At 51.3% G+C, this 13,962-nt stretch overlaps 1 protein-coding gene across 2 annotated transcripts in view; it reads right to left on the bottom strand.

Moving 5' to 3' along the window:
• Ssbp3 (single stranded DNA binding protein 3) overlaps nt 1-13,962 on the bottom strand; it is a 154,613-nt gene that overhangs the window by 40,806 nt on the left and 99,845 nt on the right. For both annotated transcript variants that reach the window (XM_004642546.3, XM_004642549.3), the window contains exon 5: nt 4,354-4,443. In XM_004642546.3, the coding sequence (XP_004642603.1) occupies nt 4,354-4,443 (90 nt within the window). The remainder of the gene's footprint in view (nt 1-4,353; nt 4,444-13,962) is intronic.

The raw sequence follows: 13,962 nt of genomic DNA, 5'->3' as shown, positions 1-13,962 counted from the left end.
CCAGTGGCTTCCTGCTGCTCACTGGACAGAACCCACCCTCTCCAACAAGGCCTAACAACTGCACAGCCGCCTCTCCAGTTTCCCAGCAAGCACTGTGCACTTAGTGGTTCAGTTCTAGCCTAGAACCAAGCCCTGTGTCTTGTTCACCAGGCGAGGCCAATGACTGCACTAATTCCTCCCCCCCCCCTCTGGGATCCACTTCCAAGTCTATAAATAAGAAGTATGGGCCTGATCAGATCAACAAACAAATACACATCTTTGTGGTGGACACCACTAAATGGTACCTGTGACACGAGTTCAGAATCACTCTCCACAGTATTCTGAGCTGCTGCTGTGGGTCAAGCCCAGTTGGCATCTGAATAGAAATTTATTTGCTACTTCTGAGGAAAGATGGCCACAGTCTCACTCTCTCCCGACAATCAGACAGGGATCTATGCTTGAACTTAAGTGCTAAGAACGAACAGGACAGCCAGGGTTGGACTTCAGCCATAGCCCTAGGGTGGTAACATGGGACAGGCCCGTCACCTCTCTGAGTCCCAATCTCCCAAGCAGCCACACCTCCTCTGCAGAAAAACACTGCAAAGTGAAAGCAAACTGCACACTTAAAAATGCTACAGGGCTGGTGAGATGGCTCAGTGGTCTAAAGCACCTACTTAGAACAAGCTAAGCTAAGCAAAGCACAGGGACCGCGGTTCAATCCCCCAGCACCACATGCCAGCCAGCCCTGCCCCCTGGTGGGCTGAGCTGGCCACACACACAAAATAAATGAATGAATGAATGAATAAATAAATAAATCTTTAAAAAACAAATGCTACATAACTGAAAACAATTATTGGAATTAAACAAAAAAGCCCAGCCTGTATCTACTGCTCTGTTCCCCGTGACCCCTGCTCTCCTGTAATTCCCCCACTCGTGGGCCCAGAAATCCTATCAGACAGCATCCCCATGGGGCCAAGGAACCAGAGGACCCACCCAGAGCAGTGGACCTGGCCAAGGCCAACCTGGGTTTGCCAGATGCACAGCAGGAATTAAGCTGCATGAAGAAAAATAAAAAAGCCACTGCTTGATTATGTAAAATATGCCTGGATCCAAAGCAGAAAATCAAAGTTGGAAGGCCCTTAGAGACCATCTGGTCCAGCCTGCTCTATCTCCTGGTGAGAAAACCAGGGCTCAGAGATGGAAGCTTCTTGCCCAAGGTCAATCAGCAAGTGCAGGGCCAACTCCAGAATACCAATCCCAAGCCTGCTTCCTCTGAGATACTTCCTGGTCAGAATGCCGGGTCTACTACATTAGGGCTGGCAAGACTCCTCTCCTGTGATGTGAGTAGCACAAATAAATTCAGCTCAAACATATACCATGGCCCTACTACATGTCAGGTGCTAGGGAGGCCAAGATTAGAGCTTTGTTTTGACCCCACAGTACTGCCGAAAATGAGGTGTGGTCATATCAGTTCCTAAACCATCACCCTCCTGGCCCTTAACTTGCTACCAAACATCTCATCATGTCATGCCACAGGATGAGACAGTTACTGCCCATCTTGGTAACCTGGACACCAAAGAAGACAAATCACACAGAGCCTGGCAGTCAGAGGCCAGAGACAGGAAGTCTTATGCGCTGCCTTTTAAGGTGCCAGGATGGGGCAGGGGACATGCAGCTGCTCCCTTACCATGCCAGGGTGCCCCCTGGCTTCTAAATTTAGGTCCAAGTGGTAGTGCAGTCCTGACATGAAAACTGGGCTGGCCACCATGGGAGTTAGTTTGGGCACAGCTGGACCAGCCTCCCCAGTGCAGAGTTCCCTCTATGACAGCCACGTGCTGAGGCCATGGTCAAGGGGGAAAGAAAGACAACTGCTGGCAGCAGATAAAACCCTTGACATCATCTCTATTTCCTTTTCTAATATCAGAGCAGCCACCTGTGAGATGAGTGAGGGGCAGTGCTGGTGATCAATAGCTAACCCGCTTGTCGTGAGCAGACCTGCTCCGGAAACAGGCTGTCTGCCTCTACCTTAGGACCCAGCCCATGTGCTCAGCAGCACAGCCAGGAAGGACCCTTACTGCATCTAAATTAAGAGGAAATGATGCTACCAAGTAAGCAAACAATCTCTCAGAGCCACCCAGGATATGTACAGAGTCCAAGGTATGCAGCTCCCTGCCAGTAACCCAGTCAGTTCTTGACAGTTCACCCTGCCTGGTGACAAAGGTGACCTCTAGTCAAGAGAGTCCAAAAGTTACTTTGACTTGATGTAGTGGCAGTGGCTAAGTAAGAATAGGAATCAGACTGAACTTTCTGGTCCCAGGGGAGGACCCAAGAAGAATGTCCAGAATTAGGTCTTGACCGTGGACAATTATACCAAAGCAGGAAGCTGGGAGCTGCCCACATATCAGGCTGACCTGTTCTCTGTGCTAGACACAGGTCAAAATAAAAGCCAATGACCTATTTTTAAAACTGCAATTGGCTACTGTCCACCTACTCCCACCAGAGTGGCCTTCACAGACACTGAGACCAGCAGACAGCATGTGGGTAGAACATGGCACCTAGTTCCTGGGGGGACTCCATGTACCATGCACCTTTATTCAGGAAATCCCTGGGATCAGGGGAAAGGATCCCTGACCCCTGAAAGAACTCAACTCCCAACCGTACCAAATTCCAGCAGGAAAGGCCCCAGATGGGCACACAATGCCCACCTGCAGGGCCAGGAAGAAGCTAGCCCTGGGGGTGGGGGGTTCTCCTCAGACACCAATCTCCTGGCTTCCCCTTTGGTGCAGGGCAGCAGCTGACTCAGCTCCCACCTTTCTAGGATTCATGGATTTCCAGGGATCTTAGTCTCTCAGCTCCTCTTTCATAGATTTGTGGTCCTAATACGAGCCAGGGCTCTAAAACGCTCGCTTTGGTCTGACCTAGAGCCTCACACACCTGAGGTTTGAGGCTGTACCTGCCTCCACCCATTGCGCAAGTTTCAGTTCTGCCAGTCTGCCAAGAATGGATACAGATACACAGTTTGCCATTTCTGCCCCCAAGTGCCATTCCTGCATCCCTCTCCTCTCACTGCCAATGTCTCAGGTAACTTGCTGCTTGTTTTAAGCGATACCCAAATTTCACTGGTGGCTTCCTTCACTTGTGAGCAATGTGTTGTAACCTTCCTCCCCTAGAAGCTGACATCAACCAAAATGTGAAATCTTCAAAAGCCAGAGCATTTTCCTGACAGGAATCTGTCCTGTCTTTGCCCAGCTATTGCAAGTGCCAAGGAATCCTTCACCCCCAGGGCCAGCTGCTGGCCTCCATGCTGCTGGGTACACACAGGCGCTATGTTCTCACTGGACTCTGCCTCACTGGTCCCAGCTGCGCATTCTCGGGTTTCACAGGAGAACTCTCTCCCCCCATGTCTACACCACAGCTCTTCTCATATCCTTCTCAAGAGGGCCAGCCTTTTGGAAGGCACAGAGCGTCGGGCACATGCTGGAACTTGGTCCCAACAGGCGTGGATGAGTGAGCAATGTCACAATCAACAGCTTCATCATAAAAGCTCCTCCCAGCCCTGCATGCTGACCTCTGCAAGACAGCAATTCTCAGGACCGATCTGGCTTGTGCAGAATGAGCTACCGGGGGAGAAGAAAGGGACACAGGAGGCCATGCAGAGGGCATGGGAGCACAGCCAGCCCCAACAAAAGAAAAGTCTCCACAGCTCCCCAGAAAGACCCGACAAGGTGTCCCAGAGAAGGCAGGGCTGGGACCCACGTGGGATCTGTTCCTGCCTATGTGGGGCACAGGGCGGGCACAGATGCTTGTGGGAAGCCGTCTGTGATCACACTCGGAAAAAATCAAGTGGTTAACCAGAGGGAAAGGATTCTGAGACCTGCCAGGATGGTGGGTTCTTTGTTTTTTTACATAATGCCTAAGGTTTGTAGTTTGGACAGGCAAAATAAACAATGACAACAACAGCGGCAACAAAACAGAAACAAAGAACAGTTTACTTATTAAAAAAATAAAAGAATGAAAATTTAAAAAAAGAAAGAAAAGAAGCCTTTTGTTAAAGAAAGCTTCGCACTGGCTTGGAGGTAGCCCTGCTACCTCCTCAACCAGGGGCAGACAGTGCTGTGCCTGTAACACGGGTGAGGAGGAGACAAAGTGGGCACAGGGGCACCAAGTGCAGGAGGGGTCTGTGTCCCCGCCCCTTTTCTTCCTTCTCAGCTCTTGGAAGCAGGGAGAAAGCGATGGGAAGGGGAGGGTTTCAATTAGCACAAAGCGACTGTATTTAGACCATGGCAAACCGAGCTGTACTCTTCTGCTGTCCTGCCTGCCGCCCGCCCAGCCCACTGTGCAAGAGCAGCACAGGTCCTAGAGCCCAGCACGTACCTGAAAGAAACCTGGTGGGATGGGGCCTCCGGGCATCCCATCGTTGGGGGGAATGTTGCCAAGCACAGGGCTCGGGGCAGCTGCTGCACTCTGTCGGAAACAAGGCAAAGGTCAGTAGCCAAACCTCCAGCCAGACCCCAAATTCTAGTCCCATCTGCCCTCCCTTCTCCCATCCCTCCTTATAGGCCATCTTGCATGTGAAGCCCACCTCCCCCTAGTCCCAGATGCGGTACTCAGAGGCAGGAAGTGACCTGCACAGCCACAATGCCCACCGCTGGGGCAAGAATGGCAGGAGAGAGGGCTGGGGAGATGGCTCAGTGGAATAAGCGCTTCCCTGGCAAGCGCAAGGGCCTGAGTTCAATCCCCGGTTCCGAAAAAAAAAAAAAAGAAAGAAAGAAAGAAAGAAAGAAAGAAAGAAAGAAAGAAAGAAAGAAAGAAAGGCAGGCGAGGAAGTGCCAAGGGAACTCTGCATGGTACCAGGCACAGCAGTTGCGAGATCCACAGGGGCTGTTATTGACATCATGATGCCCTGGCCTTGCCCACCCAGCTCTTTTGAGATGCTCTTTTAGGGCAGGAGAAGCAAGTTTACAATTTCTGGCACCCTAAGTGGCTGGCATAACAGTACATACCTAGCTAAGGAACTGTCCCAGGACAGTGTGAAGGAGGACCACTATGTCTTTGGGCCCCTCAAGGTCAGGGGCTGGGGTGGAGGTGCACATGGAGGACTGTCGTTATTGTCATAACTTCTCTCTTTAAATGCTGCTACGCTGGCGCCCACCTAGTACATCTGCCTCAAGAAATGCTCCCAGGGGTGAGCAGACGTTGCTCTCCCAGCCTGGCCCCTTTCCAACAATCTGTGTCCAACCTGTTTGTGTGACCAGCATGTCTTTGCCTGGCTCTGTGCTTAGACAGACGTAACTGAAGCTGAGATGTCACACTGCGGCCCTGAGGAAGCCACAGGCCTGATCCCTGCTCCCTCCACTAATAATAAGCCTCTAGCTGTTCTTCCTGCAAAAGTCCCTTACATCCACCTCAGGGGTCCCCAAATTCCATCGAGGCTCAGAGTGGGAAACTTAACATTGATTCTCTCCCAGTGCTCTGGGAAGAAGCGTCCCATGGTCAAGAAACAGAGTGCCTCATTCATAAACACAGCTTCCCTCCCATCACCATGTGAGATGACCTCAGCCATCCATACAGCAGGACCAAGCCCTCACCACGAGCTCCGAGGCAAGGAAATGCAGGTTCCCATGAACACACTGCATGCAACAAAACAAACTAACACACTTGGGTTCAACTACAATCGTCCGTCCCAGCAAGTAGCAGGACCAGGGGCAGGCCACTGGGCCCCGCTGAACCTGCCTCCTACACAAAGGGGGAAACTGTGGCTGCGGTGGCTGCAGGCTGGGGAAGACTGATGGGATGGGCTGTGTTCTGGGAGCCAGAAAAGCTGAGTGTGGGCACAAAGACCACCCAGTGCAGGCACAGAGGGGTGTCTGACACACCCTAGCTAAAGAGATGGAGTGAACTACAAGTCGTTTTCAGAAACGCATCCTCTGCAATGAAAGACACTGCCCACCACTCTAATGTGCCTGCAAGTTTTCAGCATCCACAAACTACGTGGACCTATGTCTCCTTTCCCAAGTCCTAGGGCACCAGCCCACTGAAAACAGGGAGAAGACACCCGCCTTGCCTAGCACTATAAGGAGGCGACCATAAAAAAACATCTGCTGGGCTACCCATTAGCGACATAACTGTTTCTTGGTGATTAGTGGTTCCTTGAAAATGCAACTTTTTGTGATTAGTAACCAACAAGTATGCCTCTGTAGAAGGAATATATCACTTTAAAAAGTTGGGGTGAGCTGAACCTCTATCTGTATTTTCTTTCAAGTTCTTTCAGATGTTTGTGTGAGTACTTGGCTCTAATCCTTCCTAACTGGACCAGGATTTAAGTGACTTAACATACTACACCATCATTCACTAACTTGTTCCTATCTCTTTGGTAGGTGACATTTTGACTTACTTGGTTTAGATTGGACAGCTGTAGATCTATTTTACAGTAAAATGCTCAAGTCCTCTGTTAAGTGGGTATTTGCTTGACTTTTCATATTTTTGAGATATGTTGTAACAAGAAAAAAAACTTAAATATAAACTTGAACTTGTAAGTACGCTGTTGCATTACTTACGAAGATCTTTCAATTTAAAGTGTGGGTTTCCTATGAAGCCCGAGTGAGTCGATGATGGTTCCAGGAACTGAGGGTGGGTGGGCGGTCACTGGTTCTCTAAATGGCATGGGCCTAACAAACAAACGGGTGGGGCAATTCTCTGAAATCTGGGGTGAAGGATGAGTTTTGCTCTCCTCCAATGAAAACCAACAAAGAAAAGCCATACTAGCATGACCAATGGGGGCAGGAAACCAAGGAAGCGCTTCCGTCTGTGCCTTGGCTTATGACAGCTATTGCTGTTCCTCTCTGATTATGAAGGGACCAGGGGTTCACAACAGAAAATGTAAAAAGGCAGAAAAGCAGCACCTGGTGGTGTTGGGAGACCAGAGAGTAGGAGGCAGAGAAGGGCTCTGAAATGACTGTTCATACAACCTGGTCCGAGGAGACACCTCGCACACATTCGGATACAGCACACTAAATCCTGCACCTTAACGGCACAGACTGTTTTACGCTCTCCACAATCCAGCACAATGTAAACACAGCATACAGCAGGTATTTAATAAATGATTACTATTTGTATTATTCAAAGACTTGCGCAAATCGGACCACCTGGAGCCAGGCCTTTCTGGACTGCTGGAACTGGCTGTGGTTTCCAGCTCTGAGTTAGTGCTCCATTAAGGCACTCAGTAAAGTGTCTCATGTGAGTTTTCTCTAAAAACACAAAAGCCAAACCCAAACCCCCGACATTCACCAAGGCCCGTGGTGTGCCAAGGTTGCTGTAGGTACACATGAAGGAACTCCTGCACCAGACCAGGCGAAAACACTGGGTCAGAAGCCAAGACCATAGGGCTTAGCTGACAGCCCCCAGACAGGCCCCTCATCCAAGGACTCAAGTGTCCCGGTCTGTCCAACGATGAGGTTGGAGGAGATGACCATGGGGCTTTTCTTCCAAGCACCTCTGCTAGATCCTGTCCATATACCCAAGAGCAGCTCTTACACAAGAGAATGACACAGCTCCTTCCACAAGACCTGGAGGCCACGCCCGGTGGAAGACGCCTATAATCCCAACACTCAAGAGGCTGAGGCAGGATTGCTGAGAGGTCAAGGCCAGCCTGGGCTACAAAGTGAGTTCAAGGCTATCCTGGACTGCATAGAGAGACCCTATTTAAAAAAAAAAAAAAAGACCTGGAATTTCAGCTCTTCTTTCATCACAGAACAGTTAGAGATTAAGCAGCACCCAGAGACCTGCCTGTTATCTCAGCCTCCAGGGAACAATCGCAGCCAATATACATATCCCTGCCACCCAGGTCACTCCCCCCCAGGTCCTACCCATAAATGTACAGACATGGACTACAAAGGCCCAGTCAACTGAGTAAGCAGTTGGTTAAGTTGCATAAAAACAAAAACATAAACAAACAAAATGACATGTGAAAAGCCCTGCACAGGGAGAGACGGCCCACCTGCTATCTCATCAATACCTGGGGACGATCACCGAAAGGATTGCCCTCCCGCTTCAACTGATTTTCATTCCTGGCCAGCCAGGCCTCTAAGGAGGGCTGAGCCCACAATTTTCCAAAGGGAGTATATCTTTTGGATCCCAGATTGGACCACAACCCCAGGGAGCAAGGATCCTTCAGTCCCACCCTCCCCATTCATGTGCCCTGTGGGAGGCACAGGCCATTGCAACCTCAGGTGTCCCTTGTTAGGCTTTTAATACTGTAGGACACCTGAATACCTTACCTGCAGCTCCACCATGGAAGGGACAGCTCTCCAAGTGAGGAAGCAAGATTTGAACCTGAGGCCTCAGCAACTGGGCAGAGCCTTGGAAGGTAGGACAAGGAATCAGGAATTTCAACTCTGGGCAGCAGAGTTTCTAAGCTGAAGAGGGGCCCACGACCTCTGAGAATTCCACATGCCCTAGCTCACCCTGTGTGAAGCATACCAGACGCCTGATAAAAAGCACCACCAGAGCACCCCTCCCCCTCCATCACCACAGGCTGGCAATGCCTGCAGGCCCAGGAGCCTCTCCTCCTCCCAAGAGGAGCGCCTCTTGCAGGTGTCTGCGTTCCCAGAAGCAAGGGGCAGGAGACTCTCCTAAGACACTATCTTCTGGCCTCACCCCAAGAATCCAGCTCTCCTCACCCAAACTAGCACGCACTCTCTCTATCCTGTTGTTACGCTCTTTAAAAAACAGTTCTATGTACTCCAAGCTCCTGAAAAACTGAATAAAAACAAGAGCTGAGAAGCAAACTGTGGGACTCCCGCCAGATCAGCCAAGCTCTCCAGATGGATTTAGAAGGCTGTAAAAATGGTACTTTGTTCTGCAAATCCCCTCCCTCCTCACCCTACTCCAGTACTCAGGCCTTGGCTTGCATAGTCCTAGCTACATGCAAACACCAAGTGCAATCTTCCTGGACTGCTCAGCCCAGACTGCATGGCCAAGGGCCCAAGGCATCAGGAGGTGTGAAGTGTATCCTGTGGACAGGTGTAGCCATGTGCACCTGTCTGGGACATGGAGTACTAGGCAAGGACAAGGACATGTGTCTGAAGTGGCCCACGAGGCAGGACAGGCTTCTGGAGTGGCCTGGCCTCTCTGGGGCTAAGTTTTCTGGAGGGAATTTTAGCAGTGTCACTGGCTGAGAATGGAGATGCAGGAACGGGAGGAAAAATGACAACATCCTCATCCAGGCACCAGGACCAACATAGAGAGTATGGTGGGGTCCAAAGTGGAGAACGGAAAGAAAGGAGGCCTGAGCACAGGGCAGAACACGTGTGGGAGAACGGGGTTCTAACGGTGCAGCTGGAGACAATGCAGAGCTGTTGCTGCATGGAGAGTCAGCTAGTATTAAAAACAGGAGGGCAACACAAGATCCCTGCCTTCACATAGCAAAGGGGCTGGCACGTAGGGGGAGGGGCGGCCCTGGGTCCAGAGCTTCACTGACCCAAGTCTCAGAGCTGGCTGCCTCAAAGGTGGCGGGCTCTGCTAGTCGGGGAACTTGGAGCACAGACTTAGGCAGAGTCTGAGGAGGAGACTTCCACTTTACCCCGTTGCTAGTGGAACTTCTTACAAAAAGAGCCCAGGCTGGGAGTCCCCAAAATCAAGGTTCAACTCTGGCTGCGAAGTCCCCTTCCACCACTGCATACCTTGGACAGCCCCTCCTGAGCCCCGGCACATGGCACCAAAGAGCTGCAGACATTCTGCCACATTAGTGATACTGTGGGGGTCGCGCTGAGCTCTCTGCCCACGCAAGTGAAAACGGCCATATGGAGAAGCGGCCTGCCCCAGCCAGGCCAGCAGGCCCAGTCTGGATACCTGCAGCTCTTCCACAGAGCCTGGGCTTGCTGTGTCCCCTAGAGGAGGAGATGAACCTAGGGACTCCACAGAGCTGGGAGGCAAGCACTTTTTGATCCTAAAGACCCAGGAGAAGGGGAAGGAGGGAAATATTTCTTCCCCAGTGTCACAAGGAAGACATCGTATCAGTTGTTTAATCAGAAAAGAAACTGAGGCACAGAGAGGTGTGTTATCTTAAGGTCACGCAGCTAAAAAAGTGGCTCTAAATTTAGTCCTTTTGTCCCTCTACCTCTTGATCTTGGGCTCAAAAACTGTTTACAGTCCCCTCTTACCCACACCTGCAATTTCAAAAAAAGTTCTGTGCTCTGTGATTCATGAAAAGAAACAACAGACCACTAAAAACACCTGATGATAATTATTCTCTACGACTGTGATCAGCTACGTGTTCTCTTCTGCAATAGGCTGATTCCCACTAACAAATATTTCAACAAGCTGGCATCCACCTAGAGGCAGGGCTGAGTGTGAGTGTGTGCGCCTATGTGCATCCAGGAAGGTGGGACCCCACCAGAGGGCCTGCTGGACCCAAGTGACAAACTGCCCTGGAAAGAAAAGGAGCAATGAGGCAGCGGAGGAGGTGTGAACACGTTACAAGTGTTTAGTACACATCCACGCGTCTAGGGAACCCTTGCTCTTGGTGCTACCTGGATGGTGCTGTGCCCCCAAGCCCAGGGATAATGGCATGGTTCTGCCCAAAAAGTCTCCAAGACGGAATGAGTTGTGACAGAGAACCAAGGGATGTGGACAGGTGCTCCAGGCAGGCGCTGTGAGGCAGGATTTAGGGGATCAGGGAGGCTTTGCAGAAGAGGTGGCACTCAAGCCTAGGCCTTAAAGGGTGGCAGGATTGGAAGATGCAGGAGGAGATACAGGGTGGAAGATTACTGCTGTCATTGCAACCCTCACAGCACGGGCCTCCAACAGCCTCTCAGAGCACAAGTGCCTGAGGTGCTGCATCCACCCAGCCCAAGCTCATCAAACTCGGGGTGTGGGGGGCGGTGGTGCCTGCTGCCTTCCCTAGAACAGAGGGGAGCAAGCAGGTCACCCCTTTCCAGCCCAGGGGCTGCTGCCACTGCTGACCCAACACTGCAGTACAGTGATTCCTCCCAACCCCCCAACTCCCTGCGGTCACTACTCTTGAGAACAAGGCTTCTTAACACACAGGAACGTGTCCAAGGTCATGGGCCCAGAATGGGCAGGCTAGGGGTCGAGGCTGGCCTTTCCAAACCGCAGCCCCTGTCTTGGCTGTGTCCCAGCTTCTCTGGCTCCAGTTTTGGGATGGAAGTTAACAGTGGCCCCTGGGAACAGAGAGGTCTGGATTCAAGGCCCAGCCCCTCCATTCACAGGATCCAGGGTGCCTCATTTTACCTTTCTGGGCCCTCCATGGCCATGTGTAGAAGAGGGAGCCCATACTTGCTATGGGAGCAAATTTAAACATGACTCACCCTGCCTGGTTTGGGCTCAAGGGATGCACCCAGAAAATAGCCATGAAGCCAGTGACTCAGCACCAGGCAGTGACAGACAGGTGTTGGGGTTTTTGTTTCTTTTTCTGTTGCCCTTGATTTTTCCCACCTCTCAGTGGTCACCTCAGAGAAATGTTAATAAAACAAAGATGAAAGAAAGGCGCTCCAGTCAAAAGAAAATGGGATGTGCTTCCCTGGGTTAGGGAGAGAACACCACCCCAAGGGCCCTCCCTGGCCATCCCAGGCGGCACTGGGCGCTTCTGAGAAGTGGATCAAAGGGCACCGTTTGGGTAAGAGGTGGAGTCCCATGTAATTAATACCTGCTTGCGCCATGGCTCCCAGCCAGGACATCTTCCTCATATGCAAACACCTGCCCAGCTGGGCTACATGACAGAGGGCGTGGGTCCTAGGTGTGTACATGAAGACACAGGACATGAGGGGTACCCCCCCCCCAAACTCTACAGAGTGGATCAAGAGCACACTATTTGCACAACACTGGTTTTCTTCTAAAAGACAGATGAGTTTTCAAGGCCCTGGTTTATGCCATTAGCAGCACACACACGCACGCACACACGCACGCACGTGCATGCACACACACATCCCACTGTCTTAAGGAACTACTTACAACCACAAACATGTCAGAGTAGGCCAGTGACAGCTCCTTAACAAGAACACTGGCAATTGCTTCTGTGAAGTGGAAAATTCCCTGGTGTGGACCGGCACACACACTCAGTTCCAATGACAACTTAATCCTGCCAGGACTGAGGTGTGCACAGAACAGAAAGCCACCCACTTCTAGAAACTTTTTTTTTTTTTTTTTTTTTTTAAAGTTTAAAAGAAACCATTGAAGGCAAGTTCCTCTGAATGTCTTTCAAGGATGGGAGGCCCCCCTCCCAGATGGCATCTAATTTGGTAGGAAAAGAGTGCCTTCTTGTCATATCTTTTGCTGTGACACCACCAAAATTCACCAGGGTCCCCTCATACTGAAGCCAGGAAAGCTTACATTTGGTGGCAAAGGGGTATCCAGCTCAAACTCAGCGTGGGCTCTCTTGCATAAAGGCACCAGCTAAGAGCCCAAGCTTGTACTGTTTTCAATGGGCCAGGAGGGAAGCGATGAGCAGCCACCCACCGTGGTCTGCACAACCGTCCCCAGCCTGACACACCAGCTCAGAGCGAGCAGATGCTGCCTAAGCCTTTAAAGCATGCACTAATTGCGCTAATTTAGCTAACAGTCTCTGTTTCGTCCCCCACCCTGAGTCAACCAGCATCTTTTGGTACTGCTGGAGAGATGCAAGCTGTTGGCTTTAGTGTTATTTTGTCAGCCATTAAACGATTCATCGGAGTCATTAATTGATTTATTACTGCTGCCTGCTCAGAGGGTTTAGCAAATAAAGAATGATGTAGGTCACAATGCAAAGGAAATTGGACCAAACAACGCCACGAGGAGCTGGGCACTTACAGGATCTGCCGCTGTCCCCTGCAGCAGCCCTCCACTTCCTACCATCAGGCAAGGGACAGTGGAGGTGGCCCCCTGCCTGAAGTCAGGAGTCAGCTGCCTTCTGCACTGGCCCCAGGGCTGTCAAGAATGTGGAGGGGGAGGCACTGTCTGGAGCCTCCAGAAGTTGGGCCCTCAGCACTCAGCAGACCCTGTCACCAGCAACTCCCAGGTGGGCCTGATTGCAGTGACCAGGCTCTGGCCTGGCTCCCAGGCTCTGCTCTTCTGGAGGTGGCACACTCCAGCCGTGCCCTCTCTCCCTGCACTGCTTAATGGAGTGGTAGGATAGCAATAGTTGATACACTAACAGGTGCCTCCTAATGCTTGGCCTTTTATGTACTTACCTCTGATCCTCTCAACAGTCCTACGGGGAAGAGGCATTATCTTCCCCGTGTTATAGAGAAGCACACTGGAGCTCAGGGAGCTGACCTGCCCCAGGCAGCTTGGCAGGCCAGGCAGTGACAGTCCTGGGACTGCGATGCAGGCTACCTGGCTTCAAAGCCCACATTTCTTTCCTTCTACCAAATTCTCAGACAGACACGAAACAACCCTACACCTACAGCATACCTCCATGAGAACCCAGACAGACACAGGCTGGAGACCAAGAGCAAGGCCACCATTCCCTCCTGTGGCCCCAACTTCTTCATCTATAGCCCAGACGTGCCTGTTATGCCCAGGCACATGGTAGCAGGGTAGACCAGAGACTTGACCCAACCTGCCCAGCTCTGGGTCCTCTGGGCAAACATAAGAGGGAGTGGCACTGGGGCGAGGGGCATGCTGGTGCCTCTTGTGATGGGACTTGAGGTCACAGGCCTGTGTGTGTTCTTAGCTGTGTCTGTCTTTAAGCAGGAAAGGTAACAGCTCTGCTACCGGTTTCCCTAAGAACCCAAGCCCCACTCTGGACTTCTTGAGTTCCACATTGCAGTTGCCCCACAAAGAGGCCACAGAGCCCTACACAGAGCAGTCCAACTCAAGACACAGCAAAAACCTGGCAGGCTTGTTAGGTTTGCTCACAAAATGATACAGAGAGGTTGCAGACAAGAACCAATGCAGGGGCTGGAGAGATGGCTCAGTGGTCTAAGGCACCTACTTAGAACAAGCTTGGCAAAGCATCAGGGACCGCGGTTCAATCCCCCAGCACCA

Source organism: Octodon degus, unplaced genomic scaffold, assembly GCF_000260255.1.
Source record: "Octodon degus isolate 3935 unplaced genomic scaffold, OctDeg1.0 scaffold00156, whole genome shotgun sequence".
Taxonomy (NCBI): domain Eukaryota; kingdom Metazoa; phylum Chordata; class Mammalia; order Rodentia; family Octodontidae; genus Octodon; species Octodon degus.
This window is presented reverse-complemented; position numbering and strand designations above follow the sequence as displayed.